Here is an 18824-nt window from a genome sequence, read left to right as displayed (position 1 = left end):
AATGGACTCGCCTCGTGTTGATACAAACACGTCTGTTTTAAGACTTCAGAGTTTTCTATATTTAAAGGAGAAAAAACATTTTCAAATGCAAACTAATATTAAAATGCGTCGTCTCTTTTGAACATTACCGCAATACCCGAGCGCTCAATGTGAACACTGTGTTTCCAGACGAGCATCAATGGGATTTTTTTCTGCTGCACATTCGTGACGGCAGCCGAACAGAGGTCATGTGACCGGTCGAGGGTCAGACAATGCAATGAAGACATTGTCTGTGAGGATGCTTCAGTGTGCCTGTCGGTTAAGAGCTACATGCACTCGTGTGTGTGTGTGTGTGTGTGTGTGTGTGTTTGGTGTACACACAGCCTTCCATGCCCCCAAGGCCACTCTCTGTAGGCTGCAGGCGTCTGGCAAAGGCCTCGCATTAGAAAAAAAAAGAAATAATAGAAAGGAACAAAAGATGTGGAGCAACAAAGGAGAAGGGGACGGAAGCAAAGGTTGTTGGGAGACTTAAACTAGGAAAGAGGGATCAACGGAACACAGGATTAAGAAGCGTTGGAGAAGAACCCTTCACAGAGCTCGTATGTGCAGAGCGGTACAAACATCTCCTCACTGTGTCTTCTCTCCTCTGCCTCACTCGCATGCGTCGAGCGACACCACAGCAATGTGACATCTGTTAGCAGATTAAAAAAATGATACTGCGAGGCTTTAGAGGCAGAGTAATACTTCTTCTAAATGTAAGGGAGCTAAATGTCGTGACAGAGACGTGTGTGCATGTTTAACCAGCCTTGTGTTAATGTGTGTGTGCGTGTTCAGGGCCTACTTTTGGGGCCATTCATGCTCATTCTGTCCTTTTGTGTCTCCGTGTTTTTGTCTTTTGGGGCAGAGCAGAGAGTTAGAAGTTCAGGACAGTGTTCTATCGCTGAGAACACTGATTACTGACCAGTGAAAAGATCCCCGTGACCCGATGAATCACACACACACGCACACACAAATCTCTGGCAGCCCAGCGGAAGTTCAGAAGCGGTGTTGCGTAAGGAGGCTTACAACTGAAGTGTGTGTGAAATTTGAGGAGACGGGGAGGAAATCTCCTGCCTCCCTTTTTCACCGACTCCTCTGAGCCTTTTAGGCCCGACGGACCACATGTGCTCATTTACACGTCTCTGCAATCACACGAACACACACATGCGTGTAGGTGGGTTTGCGTGTGTGTTTTTTTTGCGTGCCAAATCTCAGCTCAGCAGCCTCGTTAACTTTTATGGACTGCAGGAAATGGCCGAGCCAATATGCTGACCACTATGCAGATTCACTTCACAGAGGACACACACACACACACACACACACACACACACACACACACACCCCTGTCTGTCTGGATCCAGGACGTGATTAATTGCTCGGAGAAACGGCATCGGACTCTTCATCAGTGAAAAGACAAATCCCCGCTTGTTTTGTTGGTAAGGATCCAGCAGCTGCTCTGCTGCGCTCACCTGGCCCTTTCATTATTTAAATGCACTGCAGTGTTGATCAAAAATTCAATTGATTCCATCGATCTGTCCGTGCCGAAGCTCTGCGGCGTGAGCTGTGTTTCAGGGAGGATACCGGGGGGAGCCGGCTTCAGAGAGTTTCCACTCCTTATTTCCCGACGATGTTGATGGTTTGCGGTCGGCTGAGTGCACCAGAGGCTCATGGGCCGTGGGTGGACTCCCAGTGGAGAAGCTTCATTCAGGCTTTCGGGAGGTCTGGCTTGGCGCTGCAGCAGCCCTTTTTAAAAAAGGCATATTTGTGTTGTGTATACGAGGCTGTGGTGCTGACCGCTGCTTTGTGGCTGTTTTGAATACAGACCGGACTAACACAGGACACAGTGTTCAGCTCTGTCCTAAACGTGAACCCAGAACATGAGCCTCTCCTGCCGGACTAATGACCTCACAGCTCATTTTAAAAGCCGTACCGTGGAGAGCAGAGACCGCTGCCGCCGCTGTCGGATTTCTTTCTTTGCAACTATCATTGTGATTTGAACTGCGATGACAGCTTCATAGCCCTCTTGAGCTGTTTATTATTGGCATAATTTATTCTTTCCCTCCCCCTTTCGCCTTTGATGCAAAACTAGTCTGCACTGGGAATCGAGCCCGAGAGCTCCCAAATTAGACCAAATGAAAAAGGCAGGGCAGATAATCAGGCCTTCTGTTGATGATTTCACAGCGCTTTAATAACGAGAGAATCCTACAGTGCATCGGCACCGACGATTACACAAATTAATGGGATCATTTAAATTCTTTGCTCTTAAAAGTGACATGTGTAACAGTTTTAAGTTCTTTCTGATTATTCTGATTCGTCTTAATTAGTGTGATTACTGTAAGCCAATGAGAACAGAGTAAAGACAGCAGCTTTTGTCTCGTGTGTTGTTATTAGGATTAGGAACACGTAATTAAGACACTTCTTCTTCGACTAAAGAGGGTAAATATGTCAGAAGTGATATTTTCCCGGCCACAACAAGCCACATGGAAGAACAGCTGTTTTGTCACTGGGCGAACGGTGTGTGCTGATCTGTCTCGTACAAACCTGAACTTAGAACAAGAAGATTCTTCTAAAATCGTAGTGAATCCAAACCTCAGGATCAGCTCTGGGCAGGGTTAGGGTGATGCACACCGGCCCAAATAGCATTTGTTCCCATCCACCTTAATTAGAACAGAACTTCTGTAAAAGCACATTTTCTTCTCAGAAATGACTGTTTGTTTATAATCATAATTGGATCCATTCAGCCCAATAACCTTTGAGAGCGTAGGATGTAAACACTTTTTCAACTGTCCACGTGTGAGGATTTACTTCTCAGAAACCATCGGCGTTATGTTCAGTCATTTATTGATCCAACGGTCCAAACGTTCTCTGGTTATAGACCGAACTCCATCAGGTCGGACTGTCGGTCGGACTAAAGAAGACGAACCTTTTTCCTTTCACAGACCAATTGATTCATTCAGTGAATAATGAAAATAATCATTACAGTCCTGATTGTAAATTAAATAACTTTTTGGACATTGAGGCAATTTTACTAAGCAATTATTTGATTCATTGAGAAATAATCAACATCAACCGCTCATGAAAATCATCATTAGCTGCAACCCTCGGCCACTCATCATTGCCAGCTGACCTCTGACCCGTCACCCTTTTCATCGCAGTAGAAGGCGCCACACGTGTCCAATGGGCTGATTGTCAGACCTCTCTCTCTGTGATGCATTTAAATGCCTCTCCAGAGGTCTCTCCATGCTGTGCTGTCCTGTAAATACTCGTGTCAGTGTCTTCTCTCCGAGCTGTAATCATCACAGGGCCAGAGGCCGAGCAAAGCACCCGAACTCAACAGTGTGTGAGTCTACAGATAGGTTATGGTTTTCTTGATCCTGGCTGTGTGTGTGTGTGTGGGGGGGGGGGGGTCTCGATGGTACAATCACCGCAGGCTGATGTACCATCAACATATTGTCTTCTCCTGGGGAGCCGGACCCTTGAATGCTTTCTTAATGGGCCCCTCTGATCCAGCGATGGCGCCGCAGCTTATCAATGATTTAACATGTGGGATGATGTCATCGACCTAATGGTCCATCTGCCCCATTAATGTTGCAGCAGATCCCTCTCACACACACACACACACACACATACACACACGCACACACAGTAGTCCATCATGACATCGAGGCAGCAGTTGGGACTTTTTATTATCATGCTAATTGGAATCGTAATTTTTTTTATCTCATGCAAAAAATGCAATTTCTTTAATTCCATTCAAAACGTTTTGTTAGGTGACAGGTGCTGGAAGTGAAAACAAACCTGTCAATAAATAAGCACCACAAAGTTTTGGAATACGAGAAGCTCATCTTGGCTCTGTTTGGGGATTTTTGTTTCCTTTTCTGTCTCGTTTCTATTCGATCTGTGGAAATCTAGCATTAATTACACTCGATGCACTGTAAAAAGCCAAAGAAAAAAGGCATTACTCACTGAAGTGATTGAGTCCTTAGTTAAATGTAGGCAACAAATCAGCCAGTTAATCCAGAGAGTGCCTCCTCTCCGTCTGCAGCATCCGGCAGCAAATCTACCGCTTGGCTGGAGACCCAACACACTCGGGGGATTGGACGGGGTTTCTTTTCTCTGACTTCTTCTCTTTTTTCTGCTTAACTACACTTTTCTCTCGCCAACTCCTCCCCGTTCATTTGCTCCGTTTATTTGTTAAAGACCTGTTGGCTTTGATCTGAACAGAAAATATCTTTCCTCTCTTTATCTGTAGCCTAAAGGCCTCGCTGTCTACAGAAGAGCTGAGCCTCAAGTCGGATGGAACTGGATAAAACATTGTTATCATCGGGAGACTTACAGAAGGAATACGTACACATAAGAGTACAATAGGGAGGGGTCGACAGACAATCGCACATATTACGCAGGAAAGCGTTCATGAAACGGTAACGAGTCCAATCTGAATCTGGTTTATTGACAAACACGTTTTTCACATACGAGGAATTCGCCTTTTTGTTTTGATGCAAATATCATGTCGCAAGAACCGGAACTTCGGTACCAAGTTGATGCCAAAATTTGGAACACATGGCGGTACTCGTTCTTCTACCGTACTGCAGCTACCTTAAGTACCGGGGGTCAGTACCGGGGATCAGGTGAACGGCGTCCCGTCACCCTGAGGACGATTGAACATTTCCCTGATAATGCTACATTGTCATCTTGAGGCGGATCGTCAGGGATTAATAATAAAACCAGTAAGCAAACTGTAATCAAAAGTGTGTGTTGAAGTACATGGGAGTTGTTTGATTTGAACTGATATTGGAATGGACTTCTAAATTTCCTGCATCGTGACATCCCTAATAGAGGAATTTAAAGAAATGACACAACGGATTGTGACCGAGCAGCAGCATTGATTTGAAAAAGCCAAAGAAATATCCAAAATATCCAAAAAGCAAATTGTTACGCATTCACAGATCAACTCATGAATTCAGACCGACGCTTACCTTTTAATCACTGCTGAATGAATCTGGTTTAATTGACAGAAACAAGATGAGTGTCTCGTCGAATCAGACGTCGCTGTCAGAGATCAGGGAGGAGAGTGGAGAGGCGAGGTCTCTCTCCGCTCGGCCTCATGGGAAGCCGCTGCCTACTCATTCATCCACAGCTGCGTGGGAGGAGGCAGGGAAGGCCCTCCACGGCTGGTCTCAGAGCTGTCACTCTTTATGTCTTCTCCTCCTCGTGAAATGACAGCTGTAAATGTCCCGAGCACACGGACACACATGCACCTCTCCAGAGACAGAGTGACAGGATGATGTTCGGTTATTCTCACAGGAATGTGCACGAGCTCACTTCCTTCGTCGACTGTCGAAGATGACTAATAATAACGCCGTAAACAGGCGGGATTGGAAGCAGATGTAATATTATTGGAGTGTTTTCCCTGCAAATATATACGGCTTATTGGTGCAAACGGCATTGTTCTTTGTCAAAAACCTTCCCACCAGCTCTCTTATTAATAGATCATTTATGTCCACACTACCAGGCTCACAAAAGTGCTCATTGACGCTTTGAAACCTCAGTGACTCCGGCTGCAGCGATGGGAAATACACTAAAACACCCTTTTAGAAATGTGTGGAACTTATCACCGACGGAACAGAAAAGTGATCATAACTGGGATCATTTAAAATCCCACTCATGAGAGAATCAGTCTTTGTGGAGTTATGAGTCACGGAATGACGAGTCGGTTCACGAGAGGAAATCAACCCCCAAATCAGTCATTTAAAGCTCCTGCGAGGTAATGTTACCGAGCACCATGGGGTCCCTGGATTCCTGCTGTATGAGGAGCCAGTGGAGGTTTTGAATGACGGGGGTGATGTGATCTCTGGTGGGGGGGGGAGAGCAGACAGGCAGCTGAGTTCTGGATGTTTTGTAATGTGTTGATGAGCCGCACAGGATGCTGTTGCTGTAGTCGAGTCGAGAGGTGATGAAGGCGAGGATGATGAGGAGAGGGGGGGGGGGCGGAGACGGGCGATGTTTTTAGATGACAGAAGGCGGTTTTTTGTAATGTGATTGACGTTCAAACGAGAGGGTATGTTGGTCATATACAGGCATCGGTATTACATTGAGACTATTTAATAACCAGTTGAAAGTGCCTCGTAGTAACCCCGTTGCTTCACCTCTCACCTGAGAGCAGCTGGTGGAGCAGAGCGGTACAGCGGGAGGCTGAAAGGGAGAGTCGAGAGGAATCTGAGCGCAGTGGGACTTCCTGTCACATTTAATCATTCTCAACCGCCGCTCCTCTCTCTCCTCTCTCTCTTTTCCTGCCCTCATTTCCTCTGTCCTCCATGCTCCTTCTTCTCTGGGTCAGGGAGCAGGTAATGTGTGCACGTTTGCATGTGCAGATCGGGTAGCTATCTGATCTCAAGGAAGTTAAGTATGAATACATCTAAGAAGCATCTAAGACGGACGGAAATCCAACTGTTCCGATTTCAAAGACGAATTCTAGCCAGATGTTGAAAAGGTTGTAAATGCATCCGCCTCTCTCCAAGACGCAAATATAACTTTACTCCTACCGTTTTATATTTCAGGTTGATGTACTTGTTCAATATCCGCTCTGTCTCCTCTGTCCTCGTCATAACGGCGGCTAAAGTTGCACTGAAACCAGCCGTTTGTTCTCTGGTTTATTAAAGCAACGGCAGTCATTTCTACAGATCTGATCCCTGATCAGTTCAACCACTGAGCTATCCGTGCGGGTGAGAACGAGGGCCGACCTTGTTCCACACGTAGCCCGAGAGAACAAAGACCGTACACACAGATTTGTTCTCTGGCTAACAGAGACGTGTATATATATTTGGCTCAGTGTACGTGGTACGAGCCTCCTGAACCGGCGAGTGTAAATGGAGCCTGCTGATGTGCGAGCATGCCCCCTCACTTAGCCCTCAGTACGTGGTCCTTGTTTGTTCCTAATGTTCTTTTTTTTTGTTGTTGCTGCCTTGGCCTCCTTCCACAGGCCAGCACAGCCCCAGTGGGCGGCAGTCAGGGCCAGACCAGACCGCATTAGGCCTTTGTTTCAAAGCGAGGAGCGTCAGTATAGCGCTTATTTTGTTCCATTTGTCTCCGTCAGGGTGCGTTAAGGGCTACATGTGTGGGTGGTGGGGTGGAGTTTGATGTGGACTTTTTCCTCTTCCGTCAGCTGTTCTTTCTGTTCTGCTCTCTGTCTTTTTCTTTGTTTCTCTGGGTAATTTTAACTCTAGTTATCAGCAGTTAAGGCAAAGTTACAAACCTCCATTGTGTGTGTGTGTGTGTGTGTGTGGGTGTAAAGCGGCTAGGTGAGCGGATGAGAGGAAACCGTAAGCCTGTGTTCTCTAAATGTCTGTGCTCGGCAGATAATGTCTTGACTAGGTTGGGGGGGGGGGGGGGGGGGCAACTGGACCAAACCGCCGTCTTCAAAACTCCTGAGGATAGAAGCAGAGCAGCAGTACCTCTCTGCTCTCTCAGAAGCTCCCGTGCTCTGAGTGGTGACTCAGACAGAATCCTAATACTTGTTATCACCTCCTCCTCCTCCTCCTCTTTTCCTTCATTTTATCTGCCGATCTTTGTGATCCCACATTAACACATCAGAGCCCAGAGGTTTCATAAACTCCTCCATCTCAACCCACCGAGGGACCGCGGCTCCCTTTTGAAAGTTCTAATACAAAAAGGTCTAATCACATAGAGGTTAATGGGAACTAACGAGCGTGAACTCAGCTTTTTGATTGGCAGCCGGGGATGACAATGACATCATTGGTTTAAAAGCTGCTCGAGCAATATGCTAATTTACTGTGTAGTCCCCGGAGCCAGTGCTGCATCACGCCAACTGTACTCATGCAGAAGAAAACAAATAAATATAGGCCTTTGAATGCACTTGCTGTCATTGGAATAATATCTCCAGTTTTCTTTTGTCTGTTTTTGTTTGCTGCTTTTTAGGTGTTGATTATATTTACTCTCCTGCTTTGGCTCGCACGTGGCCTCTTTGTTTCAGAAGGGATTGAAGAACATCTGATACATCAATCATACGCAGCAGCGGATGCTTCTAGATCGTACTGTAGAGAAATAAAAGCACTATTGAGGTCACGGGGGTGGAAAGGCTGGATTAGTGCGTAACTGAGAGTTGAAAGGGAATCGTTGAATGATCTTTTTTTTTAAGTGGATAAAGAACCGAGTGGAGGGAGAGGAGTGTCTGTATTTTTGTTCCTCTGATATTGTATTTCATATTTTCCATCAATTTTTCCTCACACGGGTGAGATTGGATGTCATGGTCTCCCCTCTGCCTGCTCACGGTCGGTCATGTAACGTAACCCGGCCTTGTCATTCATCGATGCGGTTCAGGAGTGTTTAGTTTCATCCAACAAATCTTCCTTAAACTGTGAATACTGTGACTGATCTCATCACTGAAAACGCCATCGCAACATATAGAGATGAGGAATATGTATAGCTGTACACCATTAATAGCATTAACTTAACATTCATATGGGTTTGAAATATTAAATCTTTCTTTGATCATATACCTTCGTCTGTATACGTACACGTCTTGGCCTCTTCTTGGCCCGGCGGCTTACTGCTGCCACACCGCACGCGTACTACATCAGAGTACATCTTACGCTCTGACCAGCTTCTGTGGAGAGGTTTTTTTTGGGAAAGCCTGTCAGCTCTGCTGCAGTGCCCTCTACGTGTGAGTGTGTGTGTGTGTGTGTGTGGACTGTCAGTGAGCAGTGCAGGTGCTGGCGTGTCCATGCTTTCTGCCTGATCCCCATGAGAGCGTAAATAAGCTGCCTAGCTCTGCCTCCTTATGTAACCACTCTGCCTGAGAGAGGAGGGGGAGATGACGCCATGGATCCAGAGACAGGGGGGGGGGGGGGGGTTAGAGGGAGGTGTGGATGTGTAGGTGCAATTGATTTTCTGGTGTTGCACGTGAAAACATTTAAGAATCAGCCTTTGTTTTGTTCTAACCAGTGTTTTACCCACTTGGCCCTGGTTTCCCATGTTTCCTCTGTGGGGGTGGAGCCTCTGGGCGGGCGGATGATGCTGGGAAATGTCAGACGTTTAATTGAATTCGCGGCACTGCAGGATCCCCTTAAAGTCTCCATCGGCAGCGAACAGCACATACAAACACGTCTCTTAAGGTGTGTGTGTGTGTGTGTGTGTGTGTGTGTGTGTGTGTGTGTGTGTGTGTGTGTGTGTGTGTGTGTGTGTGTGTGTGTGTGTGTGTGTGTGTGTGTGTGTGTGTGTGTGTGTGTGTGTGTGTGTGTGTGTGAGAGAGAGATTCATTAGGCGTCTCGTCTCACTCGGCTGCGTTGCCGAGCAGAAGTCTGCATCACATTCAACTTTAAAAAATCACCACCATCAATTTTGTTCCACTGTCTCCATGTTATTCTGTCGTGCATGAAATAAAGTACAAAGTAGTCACAGCGGGATGCAAATAGTAGCCCGCGGGCCCAATCCAGCTCTGCAACAAAAATAGTTGCCCCCCCCAATGAAAGCTGAAGTTTTCCCTTTCACAGAGTGTATTTACATCAGCACACAACGTTTAAATAGAACATGAGAACACCTGCTACCTCCCTATAGTTGCCGTGTACATATGTGCTACATGTGTGCTTACTTAGGGCGGGTGATGCCCTCTGAGTTCTCACTCTCACCCATAAAGGTGCACCAATCAACCCTCACTGGCTTCCCACCTTCAGTCACACACCAGCCAATCAGCAGCGCAGGAAGTAACACAGATCAGGTGATATGTGGAAAGGACAAAATGGAATATTCCTATAAGAGAGCTTATCACTGACAGTATGACAGTAAAGCGCTTTAACTACTGAACTAAAGCACATCTCTCTCTCGCTCTCTCAAAAAAAGAGCTTAAGCAATTATGGCGATACGGGTCATGACTTTATTTCGGTTATGCTGATGATCACATTAGAGGAATGACTTTGGCTAAGTTATGATCTGAAATCCGTGTGCAGTGTTTTAATGAGTCCAGCTGTAGTTTGCTCTACAGAGTGAACAGGGAGGATCTGAACACACGTGAGCCTTTCTTCAACCCTTATAGCATACGAGATATAGGTCAGTATGTATTAATGATTTAACATTATACGAATATTCTTAAAACAATAGAGGGATATATTCACGACAGCCTCCCCCCTAACAACTTATTACACCATTCTCATTGCTCCGATGTATTGTGTCCGTTTGTCTTCTCTAACCTTCTCCACCGTCGTTGCTTTAGTGCATCTGTTTCTCTCGGGGAAAGGTATCTCTGTGTTTGCTCGGTCTGTGATTTGTTCACTTCATAAACTGCAGACTCGTGGTGAATTTTCCCTCCACCAGAGCCCGTTTTCTCTGCTTCGGCGTAGCTAAAGTACCGAGCTGCATTCTGCGTTGGACACAGTTTTTTTTTTTTTTTTACCGTAATTTTACAGTTTTTTACCGTAATTTTACAGTTAACTGAGAGTAAAAAGGTACTACATCAGCTGATTGATTGAAGCTTTACTGCAGCCGCTGAATTGATGTGTGCGCCTCCACATGAGTGAAGAACGCAGCTGAGCCAATGAAAGATGTCTAAAACCTGTCAACCCAAGCCTCAAAGCTGACCACTCGGGCTTAATGAGGATGAGATCATTTAGTCCGCCAGTCAACCTTTTACACGTTTGAGCTTCATCTACTTCGTCTACTCCGACATGCATTGTGATATTCATGCAACCTCTACTGATATTTTGGTAACTCTCTGTTCTCCTTTCATCCGTCACTGTCTTTATGTACATTATTTCTGTTTTTACTTTTACAATGGACGTTCACGGTTCCCAGAACGGTTCCCAGTTCACGGTTCCTTCGGTCAGGTATAGTGTCAAAAAACAAGCTCCTCCCTCCTCCACCGAGGTGTGACGTCCTCCACGAGACCGGCCTCGGCTCCGCCTGTCAAACACCAGCGGATCCGTTAGTCGGCTTATAAACAAAAATAATATTATGTTAATCACGTTGTCATATTGCCTATCACTCACGCATAATAACCTGCATTTAGTGCAGTGACGTTGTTGGCACAGGTTGCCGATTTATTTATTTGCCTTAACGCGTCATAATGACAAATGCCGGTTCAGCCGGTAAAACCGGATATCGACTCCCGTCGAGGGCACTAAAACACTAAAATAGTTTTCTACCTTTAGTGTTTTTTTCCGGGACTGCTGAGCATTGTATTACTATCAGAAAGGGCAATATAAATACGTAGGTTTAACACTTCAGAGGGTTAATACAGTGCAGCTGTAGGCCGCAGGGGGAGTGACTTCAGACACAGTATTATCATTCATGTTTCTGCCTCTCACTTATCTCAGACTCTCCGCTCTCTGCGAGGTGTAAACACGTGAATCACGTTCATTCTCTTGAATGTTTCCTCCAGGCTGAAGTTCCATTAGAACGTCTGGTGGCTGTAAGTCTGTCACAGTCCTGAGCTCTTCACTTCTCTTTCATTTCAGTCTCATTGTGCGTTCCCCGATAACAGCCCGGGGTCGATTATTTCTACATTATCTCTCCTTTGTGGTTTCTCTCTGTAGGTAACTGTTTCTTCCTTCTTTCGAGATGGCACGATTCAATTATTTTTGCATTGTTCATGCGGATACTTAAAAAAAAAAAAAAACTGAACAGATCACCTGATTGCAAAAATGAACTGCCCGAGGTGCTGAGAGAAGGCGAGTGTGGTCGGCATCAGGAGCTGGAGACGCAGTCGAGTAAAGCAGCCTTTAGTGGAACCTTTAGTGCAGCTTCCTCCTGTTGTTTCCAACGACCCGACCGACACACACGTGAGCCGCTCCGACCACAGGGCGGCCGCAGTGTGAGTGATGACGCGCGGACCCGCGTGCGTCGTAAAAAGCCGGTGACATTTACGGAATGAGACGGCGGGGTGACTGATGCACCGCCGAGTTGGGAAGGAGTGCGGCCCGCAAATCACCTTTTTACTGCAGCGACACACACGCACAGATGCCGATAGACGGGCATGCGATACAGGGCACCCTGTCTTTTTGATGCGGTCGTAAATCCCCCGCCGGTTACCCCCCCAGACATGGAATGCAGCTCGTACACTTCCCTCATCCTCATCCATCCATTGCTGTGAGCTGTGAGACTTGGGGTCACACATGTTGACTCTTTTTAACATGGGAGACCACTCTAGTTGCGTCTTGTTAACACGGCCTTTAGTTTAAAATACATATTATATAAAATCTTAATAATGCCATACGCAGGCTGTGATTTCATCTTTTTAAGATGAACCTGTGTTTCTGGAGATTCTGAAAGACTTCTAACGATACATAATGATGAGCATTTCATTTTTCAACACCCTCATCTACACTATATCGTTACCAATGAGCAAAGTCTATGTTTAAATGGACACCGCGTCTCCACACAAGTCAAAACATCTGGAATAGAGTTGGATATAGTTTATAGCTGGATAGGTATTGATAGTCTGTGTAAACAGATCGTTATGTCTGAAACGGACAAACATGGTTTTGTAAAGTTACATCTCCACCTTTTTATAGCATCAAATAACTTACTTGAACACACATCAGTGCGATGACAACGTGCTATAAATGTAAAGTTTAAAATGTAAAGATTGTCTTGGATTGAGACCACATCACCGATCAGCACTTTTATTTGATGAACAGCTCGGCACAGGCGATAAATTACAAGCTCAGCAACACGTCGAGACCTTGAGAAACCCATTTTGTGTAATTACAAGACGATAATGAGATAATAAGTCAAAAAATCCCGGGTTTGAGTCAACATCTTGATATAATGAGCAAATGAACAGAATTTGGAGTAACCTTGATCAACCCCCCGCCTCCATAATTCACCGCTAAGTATCTCATAATGTAGTTAATAAATCCACCCAACTCTGAAACACCGGAGTGAAATCTGGGTTAGGATAAATTGTGGAGGCGTGTTTTCACAAACGGGACTCGCCGCTGCTTTCCCTTCCTGTCCATGTGTCTCCTCTTCTTTTTGTCTCCCATCCACCTCCCTCTCTCCTTCTCTCTCACCCGCTTCCTGTGATTCTAGTGAGGGTGGGTGAAGTGCAGGAATCATCAGAACAGCCCATGTGCAGCTGACTTCTATTCAGAGCCATAATGGCTGACGCTGTGTGCAGCTGAGCCCCATTCAAACCCAGAATGGCTCCTCCACGTACAGTCGATTTCTTCCAACACGCCCAGTTCCGCCACTTGAGCCGTCTGCGGTTCAAAGCTGCTTCTCCCCTCCATCAACCCCCCCCCCCCCCCCCCCACACACACACTCTCCCCCCGTCTGCCTCCCTTCACCTCCTCCCCTGACACATTTCTAAAGTTAATCTTTCCTACTTTTGATGTGTGCGGAAGATCGATTGTGCCCCTTAAACCCTTTTTTAAGGCTTGCCCAGACTGCTGTGAATAAGCCTCTCATCTGCTCCAGAGTAGCTCTGCGCTCAGCACACACACACACACACACACACACATTGGGATGGGATGTATTTTAGTCAACCAAAACCCAGAATTTTCAAAATTGTTGCTAAACATGCAATTTTGCAGCTCTATAAATTCCTCCAAAATAAAAAAGATACACTCTCCAATAGCTTAACTTCCAATCAATTAATTTAAATGTATTGCTAAGTTGGCATAACGTAGACTCTTCTAGTCAGTGCACAGCAGGTCAGCTGAACCTGCAACATATAAAGAACTAGAAGTTGACACGGGAGGCGTTTCAACTGCGTTTTTGTAATTTGTGAGTGTACATTTGTTGTAAATTTGCTGCCTATGGTCCACTTCTGTTTTAACCAACTGTTTTATCTTCTTACTGTTACCGTTGTCTTTATTTAAAGCTATTTATTCAAGACTCCGTATTTCTTCCCATCTCGCCCACCTCTCCTCTGTTTGTCCAGCTCCTCCAGGGCCTCCAGTTCATCGCTGTGTGGAGTGCAGCCTCGAGCGAGGCCTGACATTTGCCGCGCTGCGAGGGGAGAGGGGGGGGGGGGGGGGTGCAGAGGTGAAGTGACTAGACGGTAACGTGGAGGAAGATAACGCAGCAGCGGAGAACTCCACTGCATTACTAATGAGAGCTCTTTGACCCAACGTACCTGCTCCAACAAAAGTTTGGGCTGAAACCGTATCCCTGCTGGAGTTTGAGTTTAATTTCAAATAGACTTTTCATTTGGCTCTGAGTGCTGACTTCCCGAAATTGACAAATTCGTTGTTTGCAAGCTGGTGTTCCGTTCTACCATTCCGTTGGAATGGTAGATTTCCCCACGGAGCCCGGCTCTTCACAGTCCATGAGGCTTCAGAGGAAGCCGGAGCAAAGCTGCCGTGTTTGTCACTCTTTCTTTTCTTTCCAGTCGCTCCCAGAGCTAAAATCTGCACGCTGCACGTCAACAAATAGTGTCTTTAATAAGTAACAATGGCTTTAAGAATATCAGCTTCACAATGGAAATGTGACATACATGTCATGTGTGTGTTTTTTACAATATAATCTTCCGTCCAGCTTAAAGATACCGGGATACTTTGCCCCTTTTTTGTTTGCTCTCCCTATTTCTACATGTCATAACGTGGTTGCCACTGATGGCAACGTAAGGCCAAGAATTTGTTGCCAGAGTCACAAAGTGGTTGCAACCTGGCAACCCTGCACTGTGGAGCCCTGCAAACAGATGGATTCGACGTGTTAATGTGGAATTTACCGTCTCACTCTGTGCGTGTGTGTCTTGGTTAAATGCACTCAGGAGCAGCCTGTAAACGAATGCCTATCATGGGATGGTGACCCGGGGACACAGTGGAATCTTCCTGCTCACTATACTGGTGACTCAGTGGTGTGTGTGTGTGTGTGTGTGTGTGCGTGTGCGTGCAGCATAGAACCATTGCACCATCCCTTTGGTCTCAGTAACAGTTTGCTCAGCAACACTTCCCATATAGTTTATTTCCGTCGGAGTTTGATCTATGTATATACCGCGTGTGTGTGTGTGCATCTCTTGCACACTTGGGCACGGTACTGTCCTACCTCACCCTTCTGACGCTAAGCAGCTTTAGCTTGATCACCATCTGTTCAACCATTCATTGCACAAAGACTGCCGCACACACACACACACACACACACACACACACACACACACTTGAGCAGCACTGCTTGTGTTCAAACCCAGGCCAGACGGTGTTGCGCCGTCTGCTGCAGCCGGGGGTGATGTTTTGTGTGGCTGTGAAACGGGTGCTTTCACATCACCACTGAGGTTTGGCTGAGTGTGATTTGCTGTGGGATGGGTAATTCACAGAAGGCTGCAGGTAGTGTGTGTGTGTGTGTGTGTGTGTGTGTGTGTGTGTGTGGTGGATGGTTGCTGTCTCTCTCCGCTAGTTAGAGGCTGCTCCGCTGGTGAACCCAGCTAATTGTTGAGTTTCCCAGTTCACCCAGTGGACAGGGAAGTATGAAAGAGATGAAGCATCTTTATCTTCATCCTCTCCACTTCACAGGCCCTGAGAAACCACACCAACAACAGTGTTATCTGGGTCATCTTTATGTTATTACCTAATTATATTCAACGATCTCAAATCCCATCCCTGCTCCTAAAAGAAATACAGATAAATACATACAGTTAATCATAATTAGATAGAATACATGAGTGGAGATGAGTGGAGGTCACAGTCAAAGATGTATCGCTGCACAATACATAGTTTCTTTATCTAACGTTGTATTGTGTTCAGTCTGATACGCACTGTGCTGTCAACTCTGGTCAATCAGATAGAGCTCTCGCTGTTAGACACAGTCCAACAATAAGGTCTGCCCGATGGCCCGGGGCCAGTAAGAAGTTGCCAGTACTTACGATCAGCCAGTTGCCCGATCAGGCCAGTACTCTAATCTACTGTACTGTACTCTACTGTACTCTACTGTACTCTACTGTACTCTGAAGCCTCTCTCCGCTCTGCCTTCGCGGCGCTCTCTACTTGTAACGAAGGCTCAGGTAGTCATTAATGAAGTGGTGATGAGTTGGAACACAAACAAACAATGGCCTTGCTTTTTGCAGTTTCAAAGTCTTGTTTCAATATTTATCCCCTAACTCAGATATCAGATCTGTATTTATTATCAGCTACGCCCTGTATTAAAGACACACACACACACACACATACTTTATGATTATGGCATGGCCTAATAATCCACATCATTAAACCTCATCATCAGCGTCCACAAATAACTTGATGACAGCTAAGCAGGCAGCTAAAGTGTGCTTTCCTACACATTAATCCGTCACATTGCAGCTCGTGCCCCGCTGACCTGTCGAGGGACTTTCCCTTGCTTTCCACCCAGTGCATGCTGGGATAGGTTTCAGGCATAAGCAGGTATAGCAAATAGATGTATTGGATTATGTGTTTGCTGCTGCCAGCAGGTGTGTTTACACAAGATCTATTGCTTCATTTATCCGGCTCCCCCCCTCCTCCTCCTCCCTGCTGCTAAACCTCATCTTCCCAACACATGACACGCATTATTTAACGGTATGCACAGGTCAGCTCAAGCCCATTACCTCCAGTGTTGTGAGTCCGCCGGTCTGATGCCGCCATACTGCAGTGTAACCCTGACCTGCCGGCTTGTTAATTCTGACCCGCAGCCCTTGAGTGGTGGACCTCTGTTTATCCCGTGGACTGAAATGAGATGATGCGCTCTCTCTCCACAGGAGGGATGATTCAATTTGTGAACCTGCCGACCTCAGCGTTGAGAACCAAAGTGTGGTCTCCTCTGCATGTGCTGATATGCTTCCACACACACACACACACACACACACACACACACAGCCTCTGTTCTCCAGCCTCTCGGGTTAACATGTGAACGTGACTTTGATGCGTAGTGAGACGAGGAGTCGTAGTGCTCTGAGGGGAGGGGAGTACTTTGATTTACTTCAGGGATTATGCAATCATTCAAAATGATTTTATTGGCTTTTTGGTTTAATATCACAGTGATACAATCATTTCGTTATCAAACACTATTCAAAACTCGCAAAATGAGTCATTTAAGCATTTGTTCAACGCTTTAAACATCAATTAGATTGTTTGTTTTATGTGATTTTGGGGCATTTTGAGCTGCTGTGTGAGAGCAGACAGTAGAGCGATGATAACAGATACGGGAGCATCGGGGTTCACCCGTTGTGATATTGATTTGCTTGAGCCTTCTTTCTCACTTAAAGCTGCTATAATCATCATATCTTTATATTAATAATGGATCAAACAGCTCTAGCTCACTGTTATGGTTTATATGACTCCCACCATTCCAACCCTCAGCTGCCTCCAGCAGTGAAGCTCTAACAGTCATCAGATGATCAGAAACGTTGCTCCGTATCCAAAGTCCACCGTGTTGACTGTAAAGGAGATCATGTGTGTTGTTGTTTTCTTCTTCCAGCTTCTTTCAGTTGTTGCAGGCTCACCGTAGGGGTTGGCAAGAACCCGTCTGACCAGCCACATGTTAAATGTTTTATTTCTCTCTCTGTGTGTTGTGAAGGGGTCCCTTCAGCGTGGTGCGGAGATGCATCAACAGAGAGACGGGGCAGCAGTTCGCTGTCAAAATCGTGGACGTGGCCCAGTTCACCTCCAGTCCTGGACTCAGCACGGAGGGTAAGGGATCACAAACCTCTCACTGTAACTCTGTAAGTTATGCGTCTCTGTACTCGTAAATATAACTACAGGTAATTGCTTTTTACACACTCTGTTGCACACTAAAAGTTAATGCAACGGAGAGGTCGGATGCTTGTCCTTGTTTACGAGTGTAAGTCCACACCGGCCTACTTCTCATTCACTCAGGTGCTCACAGCCACACTCGGGAGTTTCCCAGTTCAATGAAAAGTCTTCTTCTGTGGTCTTCGGGCTGTTTTCATTGAAGCGGTTCATTATGAAGCCATGCCGAGGGCACCTTGAGAGGAAAGAAGTGTACCGTCCCTCCACTGTTCAGTGATTAAACAGCAATATATTATATATATATATATGTGTGTACACTTTACAAATCAAATGCTATGATGCTGAAACAGATGGAGTTCGTAGGATGTAACATATGTTATGTAGAGGACATATTTGAACTCTTACTCATACTTATTGGAACTTTATTACTAATTATTCAGACTATGCTGAGCATTATGCAGTAAGTATTCAAATATTCACAGACTATTAAGGTCATTAAAAGTCCAACTTAAGAAAAACAGACTTAACTGCTCAACTTCATGTTTTTGTTGCATTATCCAGAGTTTCATTAAACAGGTGTTGTTGCTAATCCAGAGCGAGGCTGCCGAGCATCGTCCAGACGAGTCAGAAGCCTCGTCAGATATCTGCCGCTGGCTGAAGGCAGCGGAGGGATGGATGGAGGGATGGAGGGATGGAGGGAGGGAGGGAGGGATGGAGAGATTGAATTAAAGATATCTAGATTTTTTTCGGGTGGGAGGCGATAACACATGAACTATTAGAGGAACGGAGAAGTCTGAATAGAGATTTGTAGGATTGCAGTTCTTCATTCGAGAACGAAGAACGCCGCCGGTCATTTGTGACGCAGGTTGACTGCTGTCCGTGTATCCAGCAGGTATTTTTAGAAAGCAATGAATGGACAACACAGCAGTTTAACCTAACCCTAACCTCTCACTGCGCTGTGTGGAGGGATTTGTTTTGCTTGTTAAATAGAACAATAGACGGAGGCTTTACGGTGCCGAAATTACATCAACTACACACAAAGGAAGAGAGAGAGAAGAAGAGAACCTCGTAATCTTTACGAGCGTCGGTCACCTTTCTAACCTGAGGTCTCTATTTACTTATACTTCAAGGAGTTTCCCTTTTATTGAACGAAAA

At 45.8% G+C, this 18824-nt stretch overlaps 1 protein-coding gene across 1 annotated transcript in view; it reads left to right on the top strand.

Moving 5' to 3' along the window:
• The window catches only part of caska (calcium/calmodulin-dependent serine protein kinase a), a 91876-nt gene that overhangs the window by 17972 nt on the left and 55080 nt on the right, over positions 1-18824 (top strand). The window contains exon 2 of the mRNA XM_076110070.1: positions 17497-17609. Coding sequence (XP_075966185.1) covers positions 17497-17609 — 113 coding nt within the window. The remainder of the gene's footprint in view (positions 1-17496; positions 17610-18824) is intronic.

Source organism: Anarhichas minor, unplaced genomic scaffold (assembly GCF_050575085.1).
Source record: "Anarhichas minor isolate MPS153535 unplaced genomic scaffold, ASM5057508v1 ptg000004l, whole genome shotgun sequence".
NCBI classification, from domain to species: domain Eukaryota; kingdom Metazoa; phylum Chordata; class Actinopteri; order Perciformes; family Anarhichadidae; genus Anarhichas; species Anarhichas minor.
The sequence above is the reverse complement of the archived record's forward strand: the minus strand, read 5'-3'. Positions and strand labels throughout refer to the sequence as shown.